Below are 25,232 nucleotides of genomic sequence, written 5' to 3'. Positions count from 1 at the left end.
GTCAATAGGTCAAAAGAAATGAAGAGCAGCAGCAGCGGCGGCAATGGATTAGAGCAGCCTGGTCTGCAGCATAATAGCTGATTAAGTTACTCTCTTTTTTTTTTCTTTTTTTTTTGCCTGTCCCATTTGGTTCTTTACCTGAGCGCCCAGCCCCGGACACCAAAAACCACCAACGCACCAACCCCTGAGGGCATCAGTTACCCGCAGGGAGTGTGGTGAGGGGAGATAGGCCTTTGGAGGGCCTGGGAGTTCCCAGAGAGGTGGAGTGTAAGACCCAACCTGACATAGAAACACAGACAAACAGGCACACACAGACACAAACATCCATTCCCACCCTCATGCACACATATACAAATACTCAGCACTCACTCAACGTAGGGATAGACATACATGGACACTGTACGCACAATCACACTCCCCAAACAAACTCTATACCCCAGGTCCAGGTACCCTCACCCCTGGAGGGGGAAACGGCACCTAGACCCAGGAGATGTTACCTTTTCCCCCGGGGTGGAGGCAAGCAGACCGCCCCAGGCTCCGCAGCAGCGGGGAGGCCCCGCATCCCAGATCCCAATCGGACGGCCAACACCTCCTCCCAGCCCCCCCGCCCCGATGTCCAGCAGAGAACAGGGGTGTGTGATCTTTTGGTAATAACCTCTCAATTTAACTACATAAGAAGAAAACATCAGTGTTGGATTGCTTTCATCGGGTCTTTAGAACTACAATCTCCAAAGGAAAAGGCACCTGCTGCTCTAAATGAGGGCCAGTATGTTGCACAGCAGTCAGATTAGACTGTGCAGCCTTTAAGTCCCAGTAAGAGTGCCTGTTGTAGTTTTCAGAAGCGTCTGTGTGTCATGTGTGTAGCAGCAATGTAGGTCAATAGGTCAAAAGAAATGAAGAGCAGCAGCGGCGGCGATGGATTAGAGCAGCCTGGTCTGCAGCATAATAGCTGATTAAGTTACTCTCCTACAGGTGTACTCACGCAAAGCCAGAGTAACCCCAGAACAGATGTACTTCAGAGAGAAAATAAAAGTTGGATCAATAAAGGTCCACATGAACTCTATTTAGCATTTTATTAATGCTGAGATTCTAGGCAGACCCAGTGTTCAAATTCACTGAACTTCTCTGTAAAATCAAGTGGAAATCCAAAGTTTCTGAGGTTTACATTCTGACTTCCCTTTTTTTTGGTAAACCCAGCCTGAAGTCCACAGATATTTTTCAAAAATATGTAACTTTTCATTTTTAAAGAGTGGGTTTTAGCAAACCTCAAACATGAGGATTTGTTGCACTTTACAGGGACAATTTACAGAAGTGGATTAAGAAAAACATTTGAAGCCTTGGCATTTCTAACAGGACATTCTGGTTAAAAAGAGGGTCAGCCATGAAACATGTTTAAATTTAGAAAATCATAAAAGTCATAAAAGTTCAGTGCAATAAAGCGCCAATGGTCATATAGAGATCTTTTTAGACATCCAGTAACTCTGAGGCAGTTACATTAAAGTGTTACACATTACTCAAAAAATAAAGCACAGACAGTAAACAGGACACAACAGCACCATTGTACAAACTACATCAGTTACAGTGAAGGTACGGGAGCCCCTCGGTGACAATATTTGCATCTAATGTAATAAAAACTTCAGATTTTCATGACCTGCTCAATCCCCTTTAAACAGCCATGAATTCATGATGTAAACGACAGTTCTTTTTAAAAACAGACACACGTTTTTTGTTTTTTTTTAAAAGATGAAATCAAACCCATCTGTGAGTCCAAAGGGATTTTTAGTCAGAAGTGAAAACAGACATAGGTAAGCAGTTCATCTTCTGGAGCTCGTTGATGGAGTCTGTGGAGATGTGGCGCCCTCTTGTGTAGTGTAGCTGACATTACTGTTAGGTGAAAGCATTCGTTGATTGCACTTCAAACAGATTTAGAAGATTGTCAGGCTGACCTGTGTTCAAATTTCTGAGCAGGTGAAAACATTTCCAAACGGTCACAGCTGTGTGGTCAGTAAGAGGAGCTGATCAGCGGGCAGGTTCAGTGTTTCGAAGTTTTATCACAATTTCCTTTTTGTTTTTGTTAAGTTTGTGTCCTGGCATAAGGACGCACTCAGCACACTATTATTTTACAACTCACTAATATTCCTCACTGACCTTTAGGTGACATTTCGATGTACTTTTGCAATACTTTTTATTTGAAAAAAAAAAAGAATCCTTTTAGAGAATTTGGTATGACTTTGACACTCTTCAGATATTTGAGTGATCTATAGATTTTCTGTTTCTGTCAAAAATCTTGCCGATCTTCCACATCTGCAGCCCAGATGTTTGGATTTAGTTTGAAAGTAAAGCATGGAGGTAACAAAGAGTCTGACTGTGAGGTCTCCAGTGCAATATGTTGTTTATCAAAGTATTGCACAGTCGCCATCTTAAATAATATAAGCATACTGTAATTCACTCAAACATACGTTCAGTTTACTTTTTGTACTTTTATTAAAACAAAGAAGTTGTTTTGTAAGAAGTAACAGATGGGAATTGTTTAAATGTCCTTTTCATAGAACAGGTAAGAATTTCTGTCATGAAGCTATATTTCTATAAAAATATGAGAACATAAATGAAACAATTTTGGTCATTTTAAAAGGAGCTGTGGGAGAAGCTCAGCTGACGAACGAATGCAACACAATTTCAAATATTTTTTACTCGAGTAGAAATATTCTTAACTCACTCAGACACACGTTCACCTTTGTTGGCACCACCTGAAGGGAGTTTGTGTATTTTGAATGAGTATTTCTTAGCAGGTTTGCTCATTACAGTTGATTTTTTGTTTGAAAGTGTTCAGCTTTAGATTAGCTGTTCTGTCTCATGTGATGTGTGGTATTGATCGTGGACAGATTTAAGGAGGTCAGAAGAATAAAATAATCCATCACAACACAAAGAGCTGACTCACTCTTTAGATGTCCCTGCCTCAGTAAGTACCAATGGTAAATACAGACACTCCAAAGCCTTCTGACACTGCAAATACTTATTTTAATGTTAATTAAATAATGCTTATTTTTCATTTATTTCTGTTTTGTTCTTTTTTCAGTTCATTAGATACCTGAGTATAGCTGTTGCCTATCTGTATGACCACAGTGTATCCATCTTCTGATGGCTGCTTCCAGCAGGATAACATGATGTGCCACATATCTGGTATCTGGTATCATGAAGATGACAATGAGTTCACTGTACAGCCACTGTGTGATGCTGTCATGTCAATGTGGAACAAAATCTCTGAGGAATGTTTGCAGAAACTTGGGTGAATCTGTGCCATGAACAATTAACTAAAGTAGGTCCACCCTGGTGGTAGCATGGTGTACCTAATGAAGTGTACAATGGGAGTACAACCAAGAATAAAAATGCACTATTCTGTCTTTATTAATACAGGAATAAATGACTGTGAAATTCTGGGCTGATGCTCACTAAAGATCTGATTCCAATACCTTCCCTGTTCTTACAGAAACTATAAACAGATACACAGAACAGATACTGTGTTTTTTCACATTCACTGTTAACAGGACACAGCTCATGCTAATGCCATTTCCCCAAAATTTACTTGAATGTTGCAAAAAATGTAAAAATCAAAACACTGAAACTGTACAAAAGTATAAAAATATTTCATGTTGTTTTCTTTTTCACAGAAAGCTAGTAACACCTATTAAAACCTGCTTCTCGCGCAGAGAACAGAATCGTTTATTCAGTCAATCATCGTCACCTGCCACATGGAGATGGGGCTGGTTCTCGTACAAGGTTTTCCGCCGAGCACCAGCAGCAGGTCGGGCAGATGCTGAGTGATGTCTCCATCCTTGTCCTCCAGCGCCTCCTCCTCTGAGCAGCTCCATTGTTTCATGAATGCTTTGTTCTCAAATGTCAGGCAGCTTCCAATACGCTGACCATCTATCTCTATTAAGGCCTCTCTGCTGGTCTCCAGTTCTGAAGAACTTCTGTTGGCTTCTCTGTCTGGAGTGAAAGTCTCCAGCTCTATAGCGTTATCTGGTGCTGGGAAGCACTTGTTCTTAAACGGCTTGAGTTTCCCTCCCAGTAACCTGGGCTGGAGTCCTGAGTCTGAGCAGAAGCTCTTGCTGGTGCTACTGGTTTTGTAGCTGGGACCCAGACCAGTGCAGCAATGGTGAATCTTGTCTGGGGGGTTGGAGCCCGGGAGTGTGGTGAGCTGCATCCAGGTCTGAGTGATGAAGCTGTATCTCCACAGGCAGTTCTTTGGAGAGTCCTGGGTCTCGCCTCCACCGAAAAGGAGCATTGAGTCTTTATAGGTGACAGCTGAGTGTCCTGTGAGTTTAGGAGGGCCGTACCTGAGAAAAACAACCACAGGTGGTGTTAGCAGGAAAGAGCACACCAAATGATGCCAAATAAGTTCAGCAGTCAGTGCTAAAAACATCAGAGCTAAACAGACCGGTCAGACAGGAAGTGCTGGGAGCACCAGGAGCTGTAATCGATAATCTGCTGATCCATGTGTGATCGTATGTGTGATAATATTTCTATATGGCGTGTTGTGCCATGTTACTTTATTAAAATTACCCCTGGATATAAAACACATCATTTGCACTGTTAAACCTGGGATGATAAATCTATTTCTGACAGATGTGTCACTCATCGTATTTAAAGGACGGACATCTCTTTTTGTTGAACACCAGCTGCCTTGACTCCTCTCCTTGTGTCTCTTCCTTGCCTCCTCTGCTCTCTGTGGTAGGGAGGGGCTAAGACTAATACGCTAAGAGAGGAACTGAGGACACAAAAGAGGGGTGAGGCAAATGATCTGTGGAAAAACATCTTAAAGTGAGGTGTTGAGTTTAATACTGACTCTTGTGTGTTTTGAGGACACCAAAAAACTGACTGCAGATACATCTGTGTGTCACAGCAGACACTACAAGCTTCCTGCCCCCTTTTTCCTTTCCTTTTGCCAAAGCTCTTTTCACACTTTGGGAATTAAAGCTGATATATCACAGATTAGAAAAACAGTGAGTCTATTTGTGGTACGTTTGTCACCAAGAATATGCAGACAGTAAAATTTCCCTTTGATCTGGATGCAAACTTGATTTCCAAGTCTCCTTCATCAGTTTCAGAGCTCTAATGCGCAGTGATTTCTGTGACGTGCACCTCTGATAATGTCTTTGAATTACAGTGGGGCAAAAAAGTATTTAGTCAGCCACCGATTGTGCAAGTTCCCCCACTTAAAATGATGACAGAGGTCAGTAATTTGCACCAGAGGTACACTTCAACTGTGAGAGACAGAATGTGAAAAAAAAAATCCATGAATTCACATGGTAGGATTTGTAAAGAATTTATTCGTAAATCAGGGTGGAAAATAAGTATTTGGTCAGCTCAAACAAGGAAAATCTCTGGCTCTCACAGACCTGTAACGTCTTCTGTAAGAAGCTTTTCTGTCCCCCACTCGTTACCTGTATGAATGGCACCTGTTTGAACTCATCATCTGTATAAAAGACACCTGTCCACAGCCTCAAACGGTCAGACTCCAAACGCCGCCATGGCCAAGACCAAAGAGCTTTCGAAGGACACCAGGAAAAGCATTGTAGACCTGCACCAGACAGGACGACTGATCCGTGTTAAGGACAGAATGAATGGGGCCATGTATCGTGAGATTTTGAGCCAAAACCTCCTTCCATCAGTGAGAACTTTGAAGATGAAACGAGGCTGGGTCTTCCAACATGACAATGATCCAAAACACACCGCCCGGGCAACAAAGGAGTGGCTCCGTAAGAAGCATTTGAAAGTCCTGGAGTGGCCTAGCCAGTCTCCAGACCTCAACCCCATAGAAAATCTGTGGCGGGAGTTGAAAGTCCGTGTTGCTCGGCGACAGCCCCAAAACATCACTGCTCTCGAGAAGATCTGCATGGAGGAATGGGCCAAAATACCAGCTACTGTGTGTGCAAACCTGGTAAAGACCTATAGTAAACGTTTGACCTCTGTTATTGCCAACAAAGGTTATGTTACAAAGTATTGAGTTGTATTTTTGTTATTGACCAAATACTTATTTTCCACCCTGATTTACGAATAAATTCTTTACAAATCCTACCATGTGGATTCATGGATTTTTTTTTTTTTTTTTTTTTTTCACATTCTGTCTCTCACAGTTGAAGTGTACCTCTGGTGCAAATTACTGACCTCTGTCATCATTTTAGGTGGGGGAACTTGCACAATCGGTGGCTGACTAAATACTTTTTTGCCCCACTGTAAGTTGGCAGCACTCAGTCAGTTCATTTCAGGAACCCTGCCATAAAACGCCTCTAAACCAACCAGAGAAAGTTTGGAGGGGAGGTGAGAAACAAACAATTACATCTGCATCTTAAGCTGTCATATTTTTCTCAGACTTTACTTAAATGTAACTGTAACGGTTTACAACCTACAAAGTCAGGTTATCACCATTAGAAATCACAAGACCTTCCAGTAACATTGTGTTATTAGGGTCACACTGTCTGTCTGTTTTTTTTCCATTTGCTGTATGATACCTGTGCCTCAGGGGGCAAAAACAAGTGACGTTAGTCCTGACTATGCTACTGACCGGCTAATCATTAGTCCTGATAAACTGCTGTTCATGTTCATAACGCCAGACGAATCAATCCACAAGTCTTTACATGTAACATATTCAGTCATCCAGAACAAAAAAAACAACAAAAGAAAAACAAGTCTCCAGATGTAAATCTCAGTGATCTGAAGCTCTTTATATACATAAATTTACGTATTACTAAACCATTAAAGAGACGGTTCCTCAGGACTCTTTCTTTCCTTTTTTTTTTTTTTTTTTCAACAGACACACTACAATCAGTGTTTCCACCTCACATGTCAGCCTGTCAGCAGCGGCTGAAAAGTGATCCCAGTCTTTTCAGCCGCTGCTGAAGGATTCTGTCTCATCAACTGGATCAGGTTCTTCTGCCATGTTGTGTTATGTGGGAATATTCAGATGAGGAGCTGCAACAGACTGCTTGTCAAGTTTTCTCGTGAGTCTTGACCTTCCCTTTATGTTCCTCCTGCTCTTTGCTTTACTCTTTATGCTAAAAACTGCATTTGTTTTACAAGGTTTGACTCATTTCTCACCCTTTACAATTTGCCATGAACACCACGCCTCATTACTCTGCATTACACCACTCTATCTGGAATAAATCATTTAAATCATCTGAAGCAAATTAGTTTCTTGATTTGAAACACAAAGTTCTTTAAAAGCAAAACTAAAAAAATAAATAAATTACAACTAAAATATAGTTTCACAAATTAAAACACAGGTAAAAAAAAAATGTGAATAAAGAAACATTAGGAAGCAAAAAGTACTTTAACTTAAAAAATGAAAAGCAATGTAGCAAGCTTGTAATTTGCTAAACTGCTGGAGCGATTAGGACAATACAGCTACAGGGAGTGCAGAATTATTAGGCAAATGAGTGTTTTGTCCACATCATTCTCTTCATGCATGTTGTCTTACTCCAAGCTGTATAGGCTCGAAAGCCTACTACCAATTAAGCATATTAGGTGATGTGCATCCCTGTAATGAGAAGGGGTGTGGTCTAATGACATCAACACCCTATATCAGGTGTGCATAATTATTAGGCAACGTCCTTTCCTTTGGCAAAATGGGTCAAAAGAAGGACTTGACAGGCTCAGAAAAGTCAAAAATAGTGAGATATCTTGCAGAGGGATGCAGCAGTCTCAAAATTGCAAAGCTTCTGAAGCGTGATCATCGAAAAATCAAGCGTTTCATTCAAAATAGTCAACAGGGTCGCAAGAAGCGTGTGGAAAAACCAAGGCGCAAAATAACTGCCCATGAACTGAGAAAAGTCAAGCGTGCAGCTGCCAAGATGCCACTTGCCACCAGTTTGGCCATATTTCAGAGCTGCAACATCACTGGAGTGCCCAAAAGCACAAGGTGTGCAATACTCAGAGACATGGCCAAGGTAAGAAAGGCTGAAAGACGACCACCACTGAACAAGACACACAAGCTGAAACGTCAAGACTGGGCCAAGAAATATCTCAAGACTGGTTTTTCTAAGGTTTTATGGACTGATGAAATGAGAGTGAGTCTTGATGGGCCAGATGGATGGGCCCGTGGCTGGATTGGTAAAGGGCAGAGAGCTCCAGTCCGACTCAGACGCCAGCAAGGTGGAGGTGGAGTACTGGTTTGGGCTGGTATCATCAAAGATGAGCTTGTGGGGCCTTTTCGGGTTGAGGATGGAGTCAAGCTCAACTCCCAGTCCTACTGCCGGTTTCTGGAAGACACCTTCTTCAAGCAGTGGTACAGGAAGAAGTCTGCATCCTTCAAGAAAAACATGATTTTCATGCAGGACAATGCTCCATCACACGCGTCCAAGTACTCCACAGCGTGGCTGGCAAGAAAGGGTATAAAAGAAGAAAAACTAATGACATGGCCTCCTTGTTCACCTGATCTGAACCCCATTGAGAACCTGTGGTCCATCATCAAATGTGAGATTTACAAGGAGGGAAAACAGTACACCTCTCTGAACAGTGTCTGGGAGGCTGTGGTTGCTGCTGCATGCAATGTTGATGGTGAACAGATCAAAACACTGACAGAATCCATGGATGGCAGGCTTTTGAGTGTCCTTGCAAAGAAAGGTGGCTATATTGGTCGCTGATTTGTTTTTGTTTTGTTTTTGAATGTCAGAAATGTATATTTGTGAATGTGGAGATGTTATATTGGTTTCACTGGTAAAAATAAATAATTGAAATGGGTATATATTTGTTTTTTGTTAAGTTGCCTAATAATTATGCACAGTAATAGTCACCTGCACACACAGATATCCCCCTAAAATAGCTAAAACTAAAAACAAACTAAAAACTACTTCCAAAAACATTCAGCTTTGATATTAATGAGTTTTTTGGGTTCATTGAGAACATGGTTGTTGTTCAATAATAAAATTATCCCTCAAAAATACAACTTGCCTAATAATTCTGCACTCCCTGTATAAACTGGGCCTAAATTGAAAAAGCTAATGAGCAAAGTTGTGTTTTTTAGAGGCTGACCATCTGTAAGAGCCAGTGTGAGCTAATTTAGAATGACTCTGGGTCTGGGTTCATTGCTGGTGCATTTAACTATAGTTTCAACAGGCGGCTTACCTACAGCTTCTAGGTTTTATTGTCAGAGTGTAGACCAAATATAATGATAGTAAAAACTCCCAGAAAGCTTAAGAGTCAGCAGCAGCAAAAACAATAACCACAGCACAGGATTAAAAAAACATAGAACTTTTTGACAGCCAGGTTAGTGAAACCCACAGAGATGAATTCCTTCAAGGGGCATATGATCCAGTAGTATATTCACAGGAGTGATGTGTTACATATTCACACCTTTATATCATGGCAAAAAAGACTTATGTATACCTGCAATAAGTGTGCCTCGTGAATGGACTTTTTCCAAGGTTAGGGATGTCAGTTAATAATAATGAAAAAACATCTGACTCACCTAAGAATAGCTGAAAAACCAAAAAGACTCAAAATGTCGTGAATAAAAATCTTTGCATATGACAAATGTAGACAGTATTGCTTCATTTTTCTCTTATTTTATTCATTTTCCATAAGTGTAATTAGCTATATTCAGTCACAAAGAGAATAAATGATATTGGGGCCTCTACTTAACCTATTTACAAAATGAGCCGCAGTCAAATCCACAGACCTTGTGTGGACATCATGATGAACAGAGCAGCTAATTTCAGTATACATTATTTACAAACTGGCTTGTTTTGTATTGCACTGAATTAGTAAGTAACTGAAACAGCCTCATGTACGTTAACACAACCACAGCAAAATGCTGAAACACAGAGTTCATTGCAGTCATCGCTGTCTTTAACCATTCCAAAGTATTTCTTATTTTGTTGTAAAGGAAGTTCTCCAAAACATGTATTGATCATAACTATTGATAGTCTGGTATAACATGTAGATTTGTCTAGAAATCTGCAATGCTTGTCTGTGTTGTTTCACAGAATAGCCTGTTCAAGTACTGACACAAAAGCAGCCAGCAGGTGTCGCTGTGGAGATGGCTGTGAAATTGTTTTGAAACCATGATCCAGTGCTGGCACAACGACTTTGTATGTCTCAGTTTGCCCATCACTACCTGTCAGTGGTTTTAATGTCGAGACTGATCTTTTTCACTGCATCCAGTTTTCAAAAATACAGACAAACTCTGCACTTACTTGAGTGAACTCCATGTCTGGCTGCTGGAATTCCACTTCCAGAAGTCTCTCTGCTCCCGTAAACCTTTTAAGCCTCCGAACAGGTACACGCAGCCCTGATAGGCTATAGCTGAGTGACTGTGTCTGGGGCCTGGGCCTAATGAGTCCTGCTGAGAGCCACTCAGCAGGGACCAAGACATGGTATCTGCCATTAACACACACACAAACAAGTATCTATAATTAATGCTCATTCTGCAGCTCACATTGTGTTTGCATGTGTCACAATGCTGATGATGTTCACATGCTGCCCTCTAACTGAATATGGGTGAGACTTCACTCCTAGAAACGGTTCAGCTCAGTTTAATTGTCAATTTGTTTCTCCATCTCACAGCTATAAACTACATTCACACTGGTAAATATGAGCAGTTTATAAAATTATATTGACCAAGATGGAATCACAGCTAGAAGATGAGCTTGGCATCAAGTGGGACTAAACTGATGCAGTTTACTGAACTTATGATCTATCCCATTATATTAATGCTCAAAGTTGCTTATAGAAAAATCATGCTGAACAAAAGCTACAATTAATCTTTTGATAGTAACTCTGGCAAATACCATAAAAGGTCAGCTGATTTTGAGGGTGTGAGGTGGGAATTTTAAGATTTGGTTAGTTTTATATGGAAGGAGCTGACTGAATTCTCCCTTTTGTCAGTTTTAAACTCACTAAAGTCCAAACTCCAGAAATCCTGGGAGGTGCCTTTCATGTCAATGAATCCTCCGTACATGAGCATGGCAGAGCCGAGCACCACGGTGCTGTGGCCCTTCCTGTTGGTCGGCATTTGGGTCTGCACACAGAAAGAGAGAGAAATACATTTAGAATAGATGGTAAGCTACTTCTATGACCTTGATTGAACAGTCACAAAAAATGCATTAAATTTGGGCTTCTTCAACCTAACCCTAACCTTTCTCTTCCTACTTTGGTGATCCTCTTCCTACTTAGGTATATCCATTCTGTGGGGAAACACTGCAAATCAATTTATTTGACCTTTAAAGTTCTAACAAATATGTGGGTAGTGTGTGACTTCTGTTCTGCTGATACAAGCTAAAACAAGCAAAGGATGGCAGGAACTGTGCACAGTGTTCACTGATGTGCTTCCAAGTGTTGTGACTGCGTGACACAAAACAAACGGCAGCACACGAGGACTGAGCGGTTAATTATTTCTGTTATAAGCTGATAATGAGATCTAACCATCTGATTGTTTTTTATAGACAGAGAACATGTTATCATTTAGATATGAAAAGCACTCGGTACCTGAAGCAAGCTCCTCTTTCCCTGCCACTGCACCCACTTCTGCTTTGCTGAAACACAAATGACACAAGAAAATTAAACTAAAAGAGTGACGTACAATAAAATGGATATGATATCTTTACAACATCTGTCAGCCTTACTCCAAGACAAAAAAAAGTAAGTAAAGGCTAACATACAAAGAGGAGAGGCACTTCTGCAATAATTCTGAAATACACTGACACACACTGTTGTGCAGCCCAGTCTTATGAAATCTATTGTTACAGGGACACAAACTGTCCAGTTGGCCAAAGTAGAGAGGCTTTAAAAGACGTGGTAAATGTTATATTTTAACCTAAACCAAGACAGTTTTAAACCTAATCCTGTCGTTTTTAATGCTTAAATGTAACCAGGCAAAATATTTTTAATAAATAACATATTTAAAAATACCACCAGCTACCTGTGCTACCTGTCCGCTTCCTAGCATAGGTGATTTTAAGAGAAGTTGACCCCTGACCTTGACCTTCAACTCAATTGAGATTCGAACTTAGAAAAACATCTTCAGGACCATAACTTGCTTTGATCAGTGTGATCTGTCCTAACTATTATTGAGATTGCGGTAACACCAGTGTTGCTTCTCCACTCCACAGCTATCGCTACATTGACCTATCCATCCAAGGATATTAACCTTGAAAGTTTACCCAGAATGCACTTTTTCAATGCTTGTCTCTGTTGCTCTATGTCAAAGAAATGAAACTGCTGCATTTTATGCAAGTCATGACAGATCCCATCATGCTGAACAAAAACTAGATTTTTCTTTACATCGTGACACTTGGAGTGGAACGAAAACTTCAAGAGCTTATACTTCTAAAAATATCCAAGTTCGGTAAAATGTAACAATTGTGTAAAACAATTGCTTCATTAAACATATTGTAGTTCTTATGAAAACAAAAGAACCAATTGATTTTGAGGGTGGGCGTTTCGGGGGCTTTTTACAGATGTGATATGATTTTATATACAATAAGTGGTGAGAATTGAAAAAAACTGTGCATGAGATGGAATTTAGGTTATGTTGGAACAAGCAGAATAAAAACTGAGCTGAAGTGAAGAACACAGGAAGTGTTAGAGCAGGAAATGAACACAGCTGCAGTTTTCCTCCATTTGATAAATATGTGTTGGGGTAAATCACCTTTTCTTATGTTGTTTCTAATTGTCTTTAGAGTCGTGAGGTTATGAGCATGGAGACCCTCTCAGGTTTCTCTCTCAGCTTTAGTGACACAGAGGAATGAAACGTTTTACAGGGATTAGGAGGATCGACATGCAGCAACATGTTTTACCTGCTGAGCCTGAGAATTGACTACAACAGTAGTGTGACTGGCTGCCAGCCCATGCTGCACTGCAGTGAAACTCACCGATGTCAAACACCCAGAGAGCACATCTGCATGTGGTGTATGCAGAGTCCAACAGGCCTCCAAACACGTACAGGAAACCCTGAAAAGTTCAAAGCTGTTAAACATACTCTGCATGCCCACCGCTGTCATAAGATGGTCTCTCTGCTTTATGTCCAATGATTAAAGAAATTGAAGGTACCTTGTGAGCTACCATAGAATGTCCCTCTAGCTCCTCTGGTGCCGCTTCACCACTGCAGCTCAACTCGGTCCATTCATCAGACACTGAAATATTGAACACAGCAGTGTTGTTAACTGATGATTACAAAAAGAATATTACAGGAGGCTGTTTTATAAGAATGCAGCAAAAAACATCCTTTGCAAAGTTTAAGTGGAATAAATGTTGCATCTTTTTTCATGAATGACAGTGTGTATATAAACTTGAACGACTTGCAACACTTTCTACATCTGCACAAAGGCGTTGCCCAAATACCATAGGAATAGTTGGTGCTATCTTTTAATAAAAGACTGCATATAAAAGATGGAGATTTGAAGCATTGTAGCCTTCACCAGGGCAGAGCAGGAGGTGATCATAACCATACCTGAAAGGACAGATCTTAGTGAAGATCAAAGTGTTAAGTCATAACATTTGTCTGTTTCTTTTGTGCTGTTTTAAGTAGTAGACTAATTGGTCATTTGAAGAGAGGGCTTTATGTAAATGAGTACCTGAACATGGTTTTTGGCTACTCTGCCTAATATGTAATTCTTAAAAAGAGGTCTTTCTAGTGGCTATTCTGCGACCAGCCACAAGGATATCGCTTCTAAGGAAGTATTCTGTCATCCGTCTTTATATAGAGCTGCATCTTTATATATGCATGGCTATTAATGGATGGGGGCCCTTACCCACGTTGTATTTCCAGAAATCCCTCAGACATCTGTTCTCTCTGCCTCCCAGGACGTAGACGTTTGCATTGTAGCTGCAGCAGGCGTGCTTGTAGCGGTCGCATGGGGACAGGCTGCTTCTCAGGGGGAGCTGTTTCCACAAACAGGGGTTGTTCTGACTCATACCTGGCAGCCCTCACTCTCACTGGAACATCTTCTAAAAGAAAGTAAGTGTATACAGTCGTGCGTTATATGGACCCACTATCATGGCTAAAAAGTGCCAAGAACAAATGTTACAGACTGGTAGCACCTTTTTAGCTTCATTGTGCGATGATATGCAGGACTAAATAGCCTTCTTTCTGTTAAAAGTTTACATTTTTTAGATACTAGAGCCGCTGACTGACTCCACCTGGATGCTGTAAGTTGTTAAACGGTGCAAAACGATGAGTTTCATCTCCGTCCGTGTGAACAGGCCCTGATCAAAGTGGATGAAACAAAGGCTGCACTACAGGAGACAGGACAAATGAAAAACCCAAGCAACAGCTGCTTCCGTATTCACGAGGGGTCACCACAGCAAGCTCCACATGTTTGATTGGGCAGTTTTACGCCAGATGCCCTTCCTAACCTGTCTGTGGCTGGAACTGACCCTGGAACCTTTTACTTTCTAAGCTAATGTGCAAACCACTACACAATAAATGCTTTAAAAACTGTCTGTATCACCAGAACATGAGTGGAGATTCACGAGTTCATATCTTAAAAGAGCAGAGGGACTACACCAAGTTTTTTGGAGCACCGCTCCTCAAACAGAGCCAGAATTGTAGTGTAATAATAATAATATAACACGATAATATAATCATAGTTTACTCAACTTTCCAAAAACTCTAGTACTTATGATCCTGCACGCAACTACACTAATTTAACTTTCATTTTAGAACCCATCAGAGCTTTTCCCTCATTTGCATCTTTTTTCCGACTGCCTGCAGAGTCCTGAGAAAGACAAAATTAACTTTTATTTACATGCACATTGTGGCATTGACAGAATTTTATACCATTCTTCTTCCTTCTTCCTTGTTGAATGATAAACTTCTTATCAAATGAACAAATTTTTTTCTCCTGAATTAATTTACTGAAGACATTTGGTTTGAGTGCACATTAACTTTACTCCTCAAATGAATCCTGTTTGTTCTGCATTTACCCGATGGCCAGTGACAACAGCAGCCTTTGGAAAACTGTTCTGACGCACAAAACAACTGGATACCTTTTTTTTTTCCCCTGTCCCGTTTGGTTCTTTTGCCATCAGAATTATCATCTAAAGGCAAAGAAAGATGCCCAACAGAATTACTTGACCAAATGGACCATCCCGGCCTTGCCGTATTGGTCTATTTGACTCACCTTTGCTTTTATTGTTTATTTTATTTTATTTTCGCTTACTACACACGGGACAGACATGACTGGGGGAAAGAAAAGGGAGAAAGAACGAGGGAAAGAAAAACAGCGGGGAAGAGGAATGATGATAAAGGGCAAAAAACAAAAACCAACAAAACAAACAGACAAAAAATACATATATCAATCACCTGGATCACCTGTTGAGAAAGACAAAAGAGAAAACAAGCAAAAAAGAGAGAGCAATATAATAAACAACATCATTGCGATGATCTATGTGAATATAACAGTAAATACTAAATATTAATTATTATTGTGCAGCACGTAGGATTGACAGCACACAGGAGGAGAAGTAGGAGCCAAAAAGGGTGTAGTTTGTGTCTGTGAGCACCCGTGTGTACACCTGTGAGCATGAGCGCGCTTGTATTTAAAAGGTTCCTTCGTGTAATGATCTGCTAGAGGGCGTGGGGAGCCATAGCCCCGGATACCAACTGGATACCTTTTTAGTACCGACTGAGAGCACCCAGCATCTGAACAAGGAGCCAAAGCAGAAACCTTCAAACTGACACTCAAGCTTCTCATCTACAAAGAAAGCAGGCTAAATCCAGACTGAACCCCTACTGTGGGAAGCATTTATCCAGTAATTTCCTGCAGTTTTGAAATATGAAATTTCAAGCCTATAAGAAGTTTAATGTTACTCAGTTACAGTGCTGAATTTGAATCAAACAGCTGTTTGGGGCCTTACTGTCAGGGTCCTGGGTCTCCTGACCCAGCGTTTTAGTTCTTTGTGGGTTTTGTATTATTGTACTTGGTGTGAGTTATGCTGTGGTTTCTAGTTTCTATCCCTTGCCCTTCATGTTTCTCTATGTGCCCTCTGTTCTGTGTAAGTCTGTGTCTGCATGTTTGGGTTCCCCTCTGTGTCTCTCGGTTCTTAGAGTCCTCTGCCTTATGGTTTATGTCTCTGTGTTTCTTAGTTGCTGTCTCCACGGTGTCAAGTTCGCGTCTCTGTGTGATCCTTCCTGTTTTACTTTGAAGGTCCGTGACTTATGTGAATGTGTCCTGCTTTGCTTGTCTCGTCAGTTCTAATTTCCCCCAGCTGTGCTCTCCTTCTGTGTCTCATTCTCCTCGTTACTTCCCAGTGTATTTAGACCCTGTGTTTCTCTGAGTCAGTGTTGCGTCGTACCCTCAACAAGCTGTGTGTGTTTTGCCTCCGTGTTGCCAGTGTTTTGTTTCCAGTTCAGTGTTTTGTGCTTCAGTGTTTTAGTCCACCAGCGTTTTTGTTTGTCTTTTGGTGAGTTTAGTTAGTAAGAGGTTTTCCAGCATTAAAGCTGCGCTTTAAGTTGAACTTCTGTGTCTGAGTCCTGCATTTTGGATCCACCACTCCTGCTTGCCCGCCTACCACACAGCCAACCATGACAGAACGACGCAACCATCAAATGGATCCTGCGGACTCACGGTTTCAGTATTTCGCGCAGTTGTGGAATTACTGCCGGGAAGTAATCCACGCTGAGGACACCCCCAAGAGACTCCTTCAGGTGGTCTTTTTCGACAACTTTTTGTCTTCCACCCTCTGCACAGCTGTTTTTTTGGACATTAACAGATTAAAACAACTAATAACAGCTCTGAGAGCCAGGATGTGCTTCGAACTGTTTGGCATGGGCGGTCCAGGCAAGGAAGGGTCAGCTACCCTCCTGGAAGCCCTCGCTGCCTGGTATTCTCAGCATCAGCATCTGTTCCCATCAAGCCTTATCACTAAATCATTCCATCCTCCCTTAAGAGAGGGACTGCATCCTCGTTGCCTTCACCCCAGTACACCAGTGTCACCTGCCCCGCAGCCTCCCTCAGCTCAGTCTCCAGTGCCTGTTTCAGCTCAGTCTCCAGTGCCTGTTTCAGCTCAGTCTCCAGTGCCGCCTGTCGCGCAGGCCCCAGTAGCTCCAGTGCCGCCTGTCGCGCAGGCCCCAGTAGCTCCAGTGCCGCCTGTCGCGCAGGCCCCAGTAGCTCCAGTGCCGCCTGTCGCGCAGGCCCCAGTAGCTCCAGTGCCGCCTGTCGCGCAGGTCCCAGTAGCTCCAGTGCCCCCGCTACCCGTAGCTCTGGCTCCAGTATCACCGGTTTCGCTCATTCACTCCATGCAGGGAGAAAGTTTAATTTCATCTCAAGGTGCTTTTCATGGTTCAGCCGCCATTGGCACAGTTTGCCGCTCCAGGGCTTCCCCAGAGGCTAGGTCTCAGTCCCCAGCTGATTCTGGATCCCTGAAGTCTATGCAGCCGCCTGAGAACTGCACCATGTCAGCGTTGCCTGGGCAGAGCCAGTGCTCAGTGCATCGCCAGTTGCCTTCGTGTTTGCCAGAGGACTCCATGACTGCTGGCTTAGTGGTGGCTTCTGCTGGAGGGTCCGAGGGACCGCTCCGGCTTTCGTCTCCTGTCTCCGCTGGAGGGTCCGAGGAGCCCGTCCAGCCTCCTGCTGCAGCTTCATCATCCTCGTCTGGTCCAGCTTCATCACCCTCGTCTGGTCCAGCTTCATCACCCTCGTCTGGTCCAGCTTCATCACCCTCGTCTGGTCCAGCTTCATCCGAGTCTTCACCCTCGTCTGGTCCAGCTTCATCCGAGTCTTCACCCTCGTCTGGTCCAGCTTCATCCGTGTCTTCAGCCTCGCCTGGCCCAGCCTCCGTGTCTTCAGCCTGTGCTTCGCCTGGCCCAGCCTCCGTGTCTTCAGCCTGTGCTTCGCCTGGCCCAGCCTCCGTGTCTTCAGCCTGTGCTTCGCCTGGCCCAGCCTCCGTGTCTTCAGCCTGTGCTTCGCCTGGCCCAGCCTCCGCCTGTGCTTCGCCTGGTCCGGATCACCTGAGTCGCCGCCGCTGCCTTCCGCGCGGCCGGCCCCCGGACCGCCTTCGCCTGAGTGGCCGCCGCTGCCTTCCGCGCGGCCGGCCCCCGGACCTGCTCCGTCGTCTCCTTCGTCGTCGCCGCCGTTGGCTTCCGCACGGCCGGCCCCCTGACCTGTTCTGTTTTGGACTCGTGTTTTGTTTTTGGGCTTTCTTATGCTTCTGTGTTTTTGTTTCGTGCCCTCCTTCCTGGACCCCCGCCGCCTGCCCTGGTCGGGTTGTTTTCTGTTTTCGGCGGTTTTCTTTTTTTTTTTTTTTTCGTTTTCTTGTGTTGGGCTGTCGGGAGCCAGCCCTTGGGGGGAGGGTACTGTCAGGGTCCTGGGTCTCCTGACCCAGCGTTTTAGTTCTTTGTGGGTTTTGTATTATTGTACTTGGTGTGAGTTATGCTGTGGTTTCTAGTTTCTATCCCTTGCCCTTCATGTTTCTCTATGTGCCCTCTGTTCTGTGTAAGTCTGTGTCTGCATGTTTGGGTTCCCCTCTGTGTCTCTCGGTTCTTAGAGTCCTCTGCCTTATGGTTTATGTCTCTGTGTTTCTTAGTTGCTGTCTCCACGGTGTCAAGTTCGCGTCTCTGTGTGATCCTTCCTGTTTTACTTTGAAGGTCCGTGACTTATGTGAATGTGTCCTGCTTTGCTTGTCTCGTCAGTTCTAATTTCCCCCAGCTGTGCTCTCCTTCTGTGTCTCATTCTCCTCGTTACTTCCCAGTGTATTTAGACCCTGTGTTTCTCTGAGTTAGTGTTGCGTCGTACCCTCAAGCTGTGTGTGTTTTGCCTCCGTGTTGCCAGTGTTTTGTTTCCAGTTCAGTGTTTTGTGCTTCAGTGTTTTAGTCCACCAGCGTTTTTGTTTGTCTTTTGGTGAGTTTAGTTAGTAAGAGGTTTTCCAGCATTAAAGCTGCGCTTTAAGTTGAACTTCTGTGTCTGAGTCCTGCATTTTGGATCCACCACTCCTGCTTGCCCGCCTACCACACAGCCAACCATGACACTTACTGGTTGGAGTTTGCATGTTCCTCCAGTGGCTTGGGTACTACAGCTTCTTGCCACAGTCCAAAGCGATGCATGTGAGGTTAACTAGTGATTCAGAAGTGCATGTAGGGCTGGATGTGAGTATGAGTGGCCGTCTGTCTCTGTGTTCCCACATTTACTAGCTATTTTACTAATGAATAATCCTCCTCACTCTTATTTTGAAAGTCCAGTTGATGCTAACTAGATAGCCTCATGTTCTCCCTGACGGATGGCTTCTTCATATATTCTCTTGGAGGTGGAGTTACTCCCAGTATCCTGAAACATGCCAACACCCATAGCACTCTAGGGAAATAAAGCTTCTTTTCAAGAGTTTCACTTCCTGCTTAAATAAAAACTAATACAGCTATGGGAAACACTGCGCTCAGCATGTTCTCTCTGGCTTTAATAGATGGTGTCCTGGATGGCTGATGACACACATGATCGTTTGGCATTTCAAAAACATATATTTAAATACTTGTTGTGGCAGAGACAGCGAAGCTAGAGTACTAAAGAGAACCAAAACAGGCACATTTAGAACATGGAAACTCAATACAGAAAAATTGCCTAGCCAGCCTGTGAATTCTAACCCAAGGCCACCTTCAAAAAGTTGAAAATATAAAAAAGACCAAAATTTAAAACGTGAACTACTGGCTCATTTTAAATGTAATTTAGTTTTACAGCATAAAAAAATATTAAGGGCTGTTCTTTTTCCAATGGACAATGAAATTACTGACTTTTGTTATTGTTGTTGTTATTATTTTATCATTCATCAGCTAATCGATCATTCCGTGAAATGCCAGAACACAGATGGATATAAGGTCGGTTTACTGTGTAATATACGCATGAACAAGCAGTGGTGCTTTAGTTATATCAGTTATATTACTACAAGTCACTAAACAGCACCAGTGACTCATTTAAGGATGCTTTTACATAACATGTAAGCTGAGTTTTAATAGCGTTGCTCTTTCTCACTGTGAGCAGTAATTTTCCATCTCTAAGTGAGGAAATATACTCAGTTTTACAAAGCCATTAGTATTCCTCTGTTTGGACTTGACCGCTGTCTTATCAGGCTGTCACAAGAGCAAACAGCTCTGAGGTCACAACACTTAAGTGACACACCTAGCCAAGTGTTGTCCAAATACTTGAGAGTCACATGAATAAATGGGACCATAACTTTGTTGTTCATGGAGAAAAAAAAGCAATATTCAGGAATGCAGTCCTTAAAATCTAGGATCAAATGGAGCAACAGCTGTTTTTCACCATATTTTTCTATATTTCCTAAAGCATCGGCTCATCTGCCTTGTGAACTTCAGGGTCACATCTAATTCTTAATACGCAGGGTTTAATATGATGTCAGCTCACCCTCTGCTGCTATAACAGCTTCAGCTTTCCTGGAAAGGCTTTCCATAATGTTTAAGAGCGTGTTTATGGGAATTTCTGACAATTTTTCCAGAAGCACATTTGTGAGGTTAGACGCTGTGTTGGATGACAAAGCCTGGTTTGCAGTCTGCACGTACAAACTCCAAAACATGTACAAAACACAACGGAAGTGCTCCAGGATGCTAGGGGCAGTGTTGAGCTTTTGTTACCTAGTGGTTACACAAGCCACGAAGTACCAAGTAAATTAACATTTTTTTAAATTATTTGAATATATATGACTGCCTGTGTATAAATACACAAACAATACACATATGCTTTCAATTGTGTACTTTAAGTGATCTAGGTAGCTTTGTTTTGGAAGTTCAGTTAACGCTAGAAATGTGTTTTGGAGTTTGTACATGCTTCAGAGTTTGTACGTGCTTTGTCTCTAGGGGCCACCGTATATATTTATATATAAACATATATAAATAAAACCACATTTTTTTAAAAACATTAGTAATTCCTTTTGTGCATAATTTTATATTGTTGTTGATAATAAATTAATTAACACTAGCATCCCCCAGGCTTCTACCTTTCTAGCAACAAAACAACCTGAAGAGCCAGTTGGGAGCCAAAAGAGCCGGCTCTTTTTAGTGAGCCGAGCCAAAAGAGCCGGCTCTCTAAAAAGAGCCGGAATTCCCATCGCTATTTTGGAGGTCAGTTGCAACTGACTATGCAGGAAGTTAGCAACCTTTGTGGACTTTTGCGCCTCAGCACCCCTCAGGCTAAAACAATGGCTTTTTTGTTTTTAAGCTCTCTTTTTGTCCTCTATTACAAATCAAAGCACCTGCTCTGTTTTTAATATAGATTTTGGTTTATGACGCTCTTGTTTTTTTTAATCTTATTTAACCTTTTCTGTGTAAATGAACTCCTTCTTGATTGTAAATTTTACCTTATTGGATTTTATTTTACTGAACTTTTCTATTTTATTTGAGCTAATCTGTGATAGGCATTCTTTAATATTTTGGATACTATAACACAGGAAGTTCCAGCTTTTGGCATAAATACAGTTTATTCTTAAATTTAACATTTCAGGCATGTGATTATACTAGCACTGAAAGGTTAATCGGAATTCCTTTTTACATTTTGTCTTCCAGTGATTCTAAATAAAACAGGATAATTAGGATAAAGTGATTACTCGTTTGTTTTCTGTTACAATTCAAATGCACCTCTGTTCAAGTGTTTTCTAAAAGCCAAAACTCACTCACGGCTCAGGCTGAGATGACAGTCAGAGAATCTGTGGTTTTCGAGGTCCAATTATGGAAAGCAATCATTTGCTATAATGAAGCAGCTCGAATTAAGGCTGTGCAAATAACTGTGTATTTTGATTTCAATTACAGTTCCAACAAATATTACAACAAGTTACTCTAAAAAAAAACTCTACTGTCGTTTTTAACCAACTCTGAGACTTCAGATTTGTCGTAGGATTTTTTCAGTGAAGAGGTTTTCTCCTGCAGTGACTGAACCTCACTCAGTCAACAAATACTGTTATTGTAGCAGGATGTGTAATCATGTTATTACAGAAATCTGAGTCGCAGAAAACTCAGGTTGCTGCAATGCTGCCCACTGGAATTTAAATAACGTTTGAGCACCATGATCAACTCCTGTGGTGAAAATAGCACAGCAAAACTGTTCCTATGTTGTTATGTTGGTTTCTGTCTTACATAGGTTATTTAAGTCTTATAGATTTCTTTGTGTTAATGAATTTACAATATGTGAAGATATCAGCCAAACAAATGAAACAGGATGGAGCTGTTAAAGAAACTGCAATGTTTCGAAACTGTGAGCATACTCTAACTAGCGCTAGCCCATCTGCTCCATTGACCCAATAAATCATCCAATCGCAGTCGAGTTTAACATGCACCTATTAAAGCACCACCTTATACTTCGTAAAGAACCATGTGGGGCCCAAAGACAAAACACAACAGTACTGATGAGAAAAAAAAACTTCAAGCATGAAGAAATGTTCATGTGCAACTATGAAAAATTCAGATGACCAGAATTTGTGACCATACGTGGACAGCTATCAGCTGAACAGGTAAAAAAATCTGCATCCTCTTTGCATTTTTACCTCGTAGCTCCACTAACTCAGTCTGCTGCTCACCTGCATAAACGCCGCTCTTTATAAAACACGCACACTTGCTGAAACAAAGTTGGAACAAGATAAAAGGAGATCTTTTTAAACTTAGCCACTTTAAGCTCCAATCTAAAATCAAAGCAAGAGAAAAAAATGTCCTCCTATTGTTTTTTGATGCTAGATCATTCAGACTGCTCCATGTACACGTTTAATGATCAGGGAAAAAATGATCTCTTCTATGCTGTAGCCCATGCAGCAGTACAAACTCAATACCGAAGTCCAGTTTCTGGTGAGCGCAGCTGGGTCCAGTCCAGACAGTACGTGCAGGCCTGTGAATCACCTTGCTGAACTCTCCATGGCATCTGCTCCAGATCCACTATCTCCATTAGTTTAAAGGAGTGTCCTCTATACCAGCGGTCCCCAACCCCCGGGCCACGGACTGGTACCAAACAACTTTGATACTTTGTTTGGTACTGGGCCACAAGAGTTGAGGCTCGGTGTGAAATGTATGATTTACAGGGTATTTATTGTTAACTTTGGTTTCCCTGGGTCTTTTCCCGTGTGTTATGAATAATTTTTTTTGGGTACCGGTACTCGTTTTATTTTGTTGTATTTATCCACGACACCTTAAAGGCCAGTCCATGAAAATATTGTCTGACATAAACCGGCTCATTGCGCAAAAAAGGTTGGGGACCACTGCTCTATACAGTATAAAACACAGTGCAAAAGATGGACAGAGGCACCTCTGGTGTAGGTTCATCAAGTTGTGTTATGAAGCATCAAACTGAAGAGTTTTGCAACCAATTCGTGACGAAATGACCAAAATTGATCAAATAAATATTTTATCCTGTGTCGCCTGATACAAAATCTGAAAAGTGCTTACAAAAGTCAGGGCTAGTTTCCCACAGACTTCTGTGGGACCGGGAGTCTATGGAAGCAACTGCAATCAAACTGGAAACCAGAGATCAGTAAAGTTAATGGCAGTTAAACCTTTCTTAGTCCTGACTGACTGAACTGACCACCAATGAGTGCAAAGGATATCATTGACTGACACACGAGGGGAGTAAATACACAAGTGTTACCTAAGCAACCAGAGCCTGGTATCCTATCCACTACCAACCAACAGCCAGTGACAATGTTATGGGAAGGAAACAACCAAATCACTTCCTGTGTGGATGCTACTGTGTGGAGGCCACTTCAGGACTATACACAGAGTAACTGTTAGCTTGTTGCAAAAAAAAAGCTAATATAATCACCTACAAATAATTTGGATTTTTTTTTAAAAAGGGTCAAATTAAAAAGTATTTAAAAAGAGACTGCATGGCCTCTTTTTAAATGCAGTAAGCTATTACTGCTTTACAAACATTCATCAGTACAGTGGAAGTGATCTGTGGAGTTACTGGACCAACATAGTGTCATCATTGTATTCTGGTAGCTGACTTGTTAGGGAGGATGTTAATCAGAAATTCAGTAATATATTCTTTCCAAGGAAATGCACTTTATAGATGGTACCGAACTTAAAATATGAGGTAAAGATTTAAATCAACCAGTCTCTGCCAATCCTCTGGGTAAATGTGTAATATATTACTTTTCCCAAGCTGGTGCAATCAGATAAAGCACACACAATGGAGCCGCTGTATTCCCATGAAGCCACATTAGTGATGTTTTCACTCCTATCGAATCTGAAATTCTCGGACTGTTACAGATAATAAGACATGAAGTTGTCTGGGTGACTAAGGCTACGCTAACTGCCCTCTTTCTTTATCTTAGGTGTATACTCAGGACAAAAAGTGTTTTCTAACCGTTTAACATTAGATAAGTAGCAACAGGCGCTTTTTTGTACAAGGCGGCTGTTAACGTGAAGTTGTCTGATGTGTACAACCGTTCCTAACGTGACTTTAGACACGTCAGTTTAATCAGGGGGAATGCGACCCGTGAACCCACAACTCGCTCACATCTCCAGCAGCGACACCCCGCGTGCTTTCAGTAGTTTATGTAATCGAAGGAAAGCCACTTGGCTAAAGTAAGATAACTTACTGGTTTCCCACATATTAAACCCCGAGGAAAATCTATCAGAGGGATGATAACGGTAACGCTCGAGAAGAGGAAATGAGATCAACTTTTTTTTCGTCTGTTTGATCAAAACGGAACCAAAGCAGGTCCGAGCTTCAGTGCCGAAAAGCCTCTGAGCTCTAAAATAGTTATAAAAAGGTCACTTCGTGTGAAAAAAAAACAAAAAAAACAGCCAGTTTTGGCGTTAAAATGATGTTTTACTTACGCACAGTCCTCCGCTGCAGTGTCTCTTTTTTGGTCGCTGCTTTACTGCTAACGGGCTGCTGGTGCGTTCGATTTCACCTCGTAAATTCCCACCGCAGGTCTGGGAAGTGAAAGAATTTGTTTGGATTGGCCACGCGTCCGTGACGGCAAAAAACAAATGTACTGCGTATGATGAGATATGAAACCTCATTTTAGATACACATTACAATGTTATTTTTAAAAGCAACCTAATTAGGTGACTATGATGTATAAGAATGATTTTAAAAAAATCCGTTTTAATATAATACACGTGCTCTTGGGTGAAAAACGGAACGACTCAATCATGATTATCAGAATTTTTTCCAGTTGCTAATAAACAGTTTATAGCAAAGCAGATATGAAGGGAAAATATAGTGTATATTAGTTCAAGTTACTGTTTTCTAAAATGGGATTGCACACCCCCAAATGCCCCAATCTATGACTGTTGCAAGTCTGTG

At 41.8% G+C, this 25,232-nt stretch overlaps 1 protein-coding gene across 2 annotated transcripts; it reads right to left on the bottom strand.

Moving 5' to 3' along the window:
• Window positions 1-2,168: 2,168 nt before the first annotated feature.
• klhdc3l (kelch domain containing 3-like) lies at window positions 2,169-24,852 on the bottom strand. Of its 2 annotated transcripts, none has more exons than XM_080902235.1 (8): window positions 24,758-24,852; window positions 13,749-13,944; window positions 13,048-13,130; window positions 12,870-12,948; window positions 11,485-11,531; window positions 10,897-11,017; window positions 10,194-10,377; window positions 2,169-4,337 (listed from the first exon to the last, which is right to left on the bottom strand). In XM_080902235.1, the coding sequence occupies exons 2-8, from the start codon at window positions 13,909-13,911 to the stop codon at window positions 3,725-3,727; spliced, it is 1,290 nt and encodes a 429-aa protein (XP_080758361.1). In that variant the 5' UTR covers window positions 13,912-13,944; window positions 24,758-24,852; the 3' UTR covers window positions 2,169-3,724. The 2 variants fall into 2 exon arrangements, with proteins under 2 accessions (XP_080758361.1, XP_080758362.1); XM_080902236.1 differs by having other exon boundaries at window positions 13,749-13,941; window positions 24,758-24,829.
• Between the last annotated feature and the right edge of the window lie 380 nt (window positions 24,853-25,232).

The sequence above is a fragment of the Rhamphochromis sp. 'chilingali' genome (assembly GCF_963969265.1).
Source record: "Rhamphochromis sp. 'chilingali' genome assembly, chromosome: 14".
Lineage (NCBI taxonomy): Eukaryota > Metazoa > Chordata > Actinopteri > Cichliformes > Cichlidae > Rhamphochromis > Rhamphochromis sp. 'chilingali'.
Note: the sequence above shows the minus strand (reverse complement) of the source record. Positions and strands in the feature narration are given on the sequence as shown.

Coding starts and splice junctions, on each gene's coding strand:
- klhdc3l (XM_080902235.1), bottom strand. CDS start 13,911: ATGAGTCAGAACAACCCCTGTTTGTGGAAACAGCTCCCCCTGAGAAGC. Junction 12,949..13,047: donor ATTCTATGGTAGCTCACAAG/GTACCTTCAATT, acceptor TGAACTTTTCAG/GGTTTCCTGTACGTGTTTGG. Junction 10,378..10,896: donor TTTCTGGAGTTTGGACTTTA/GTGAGTTTAAAA, acceptor TGTTAATGGCAG/ATACCATGTCTTGGTCCCTG.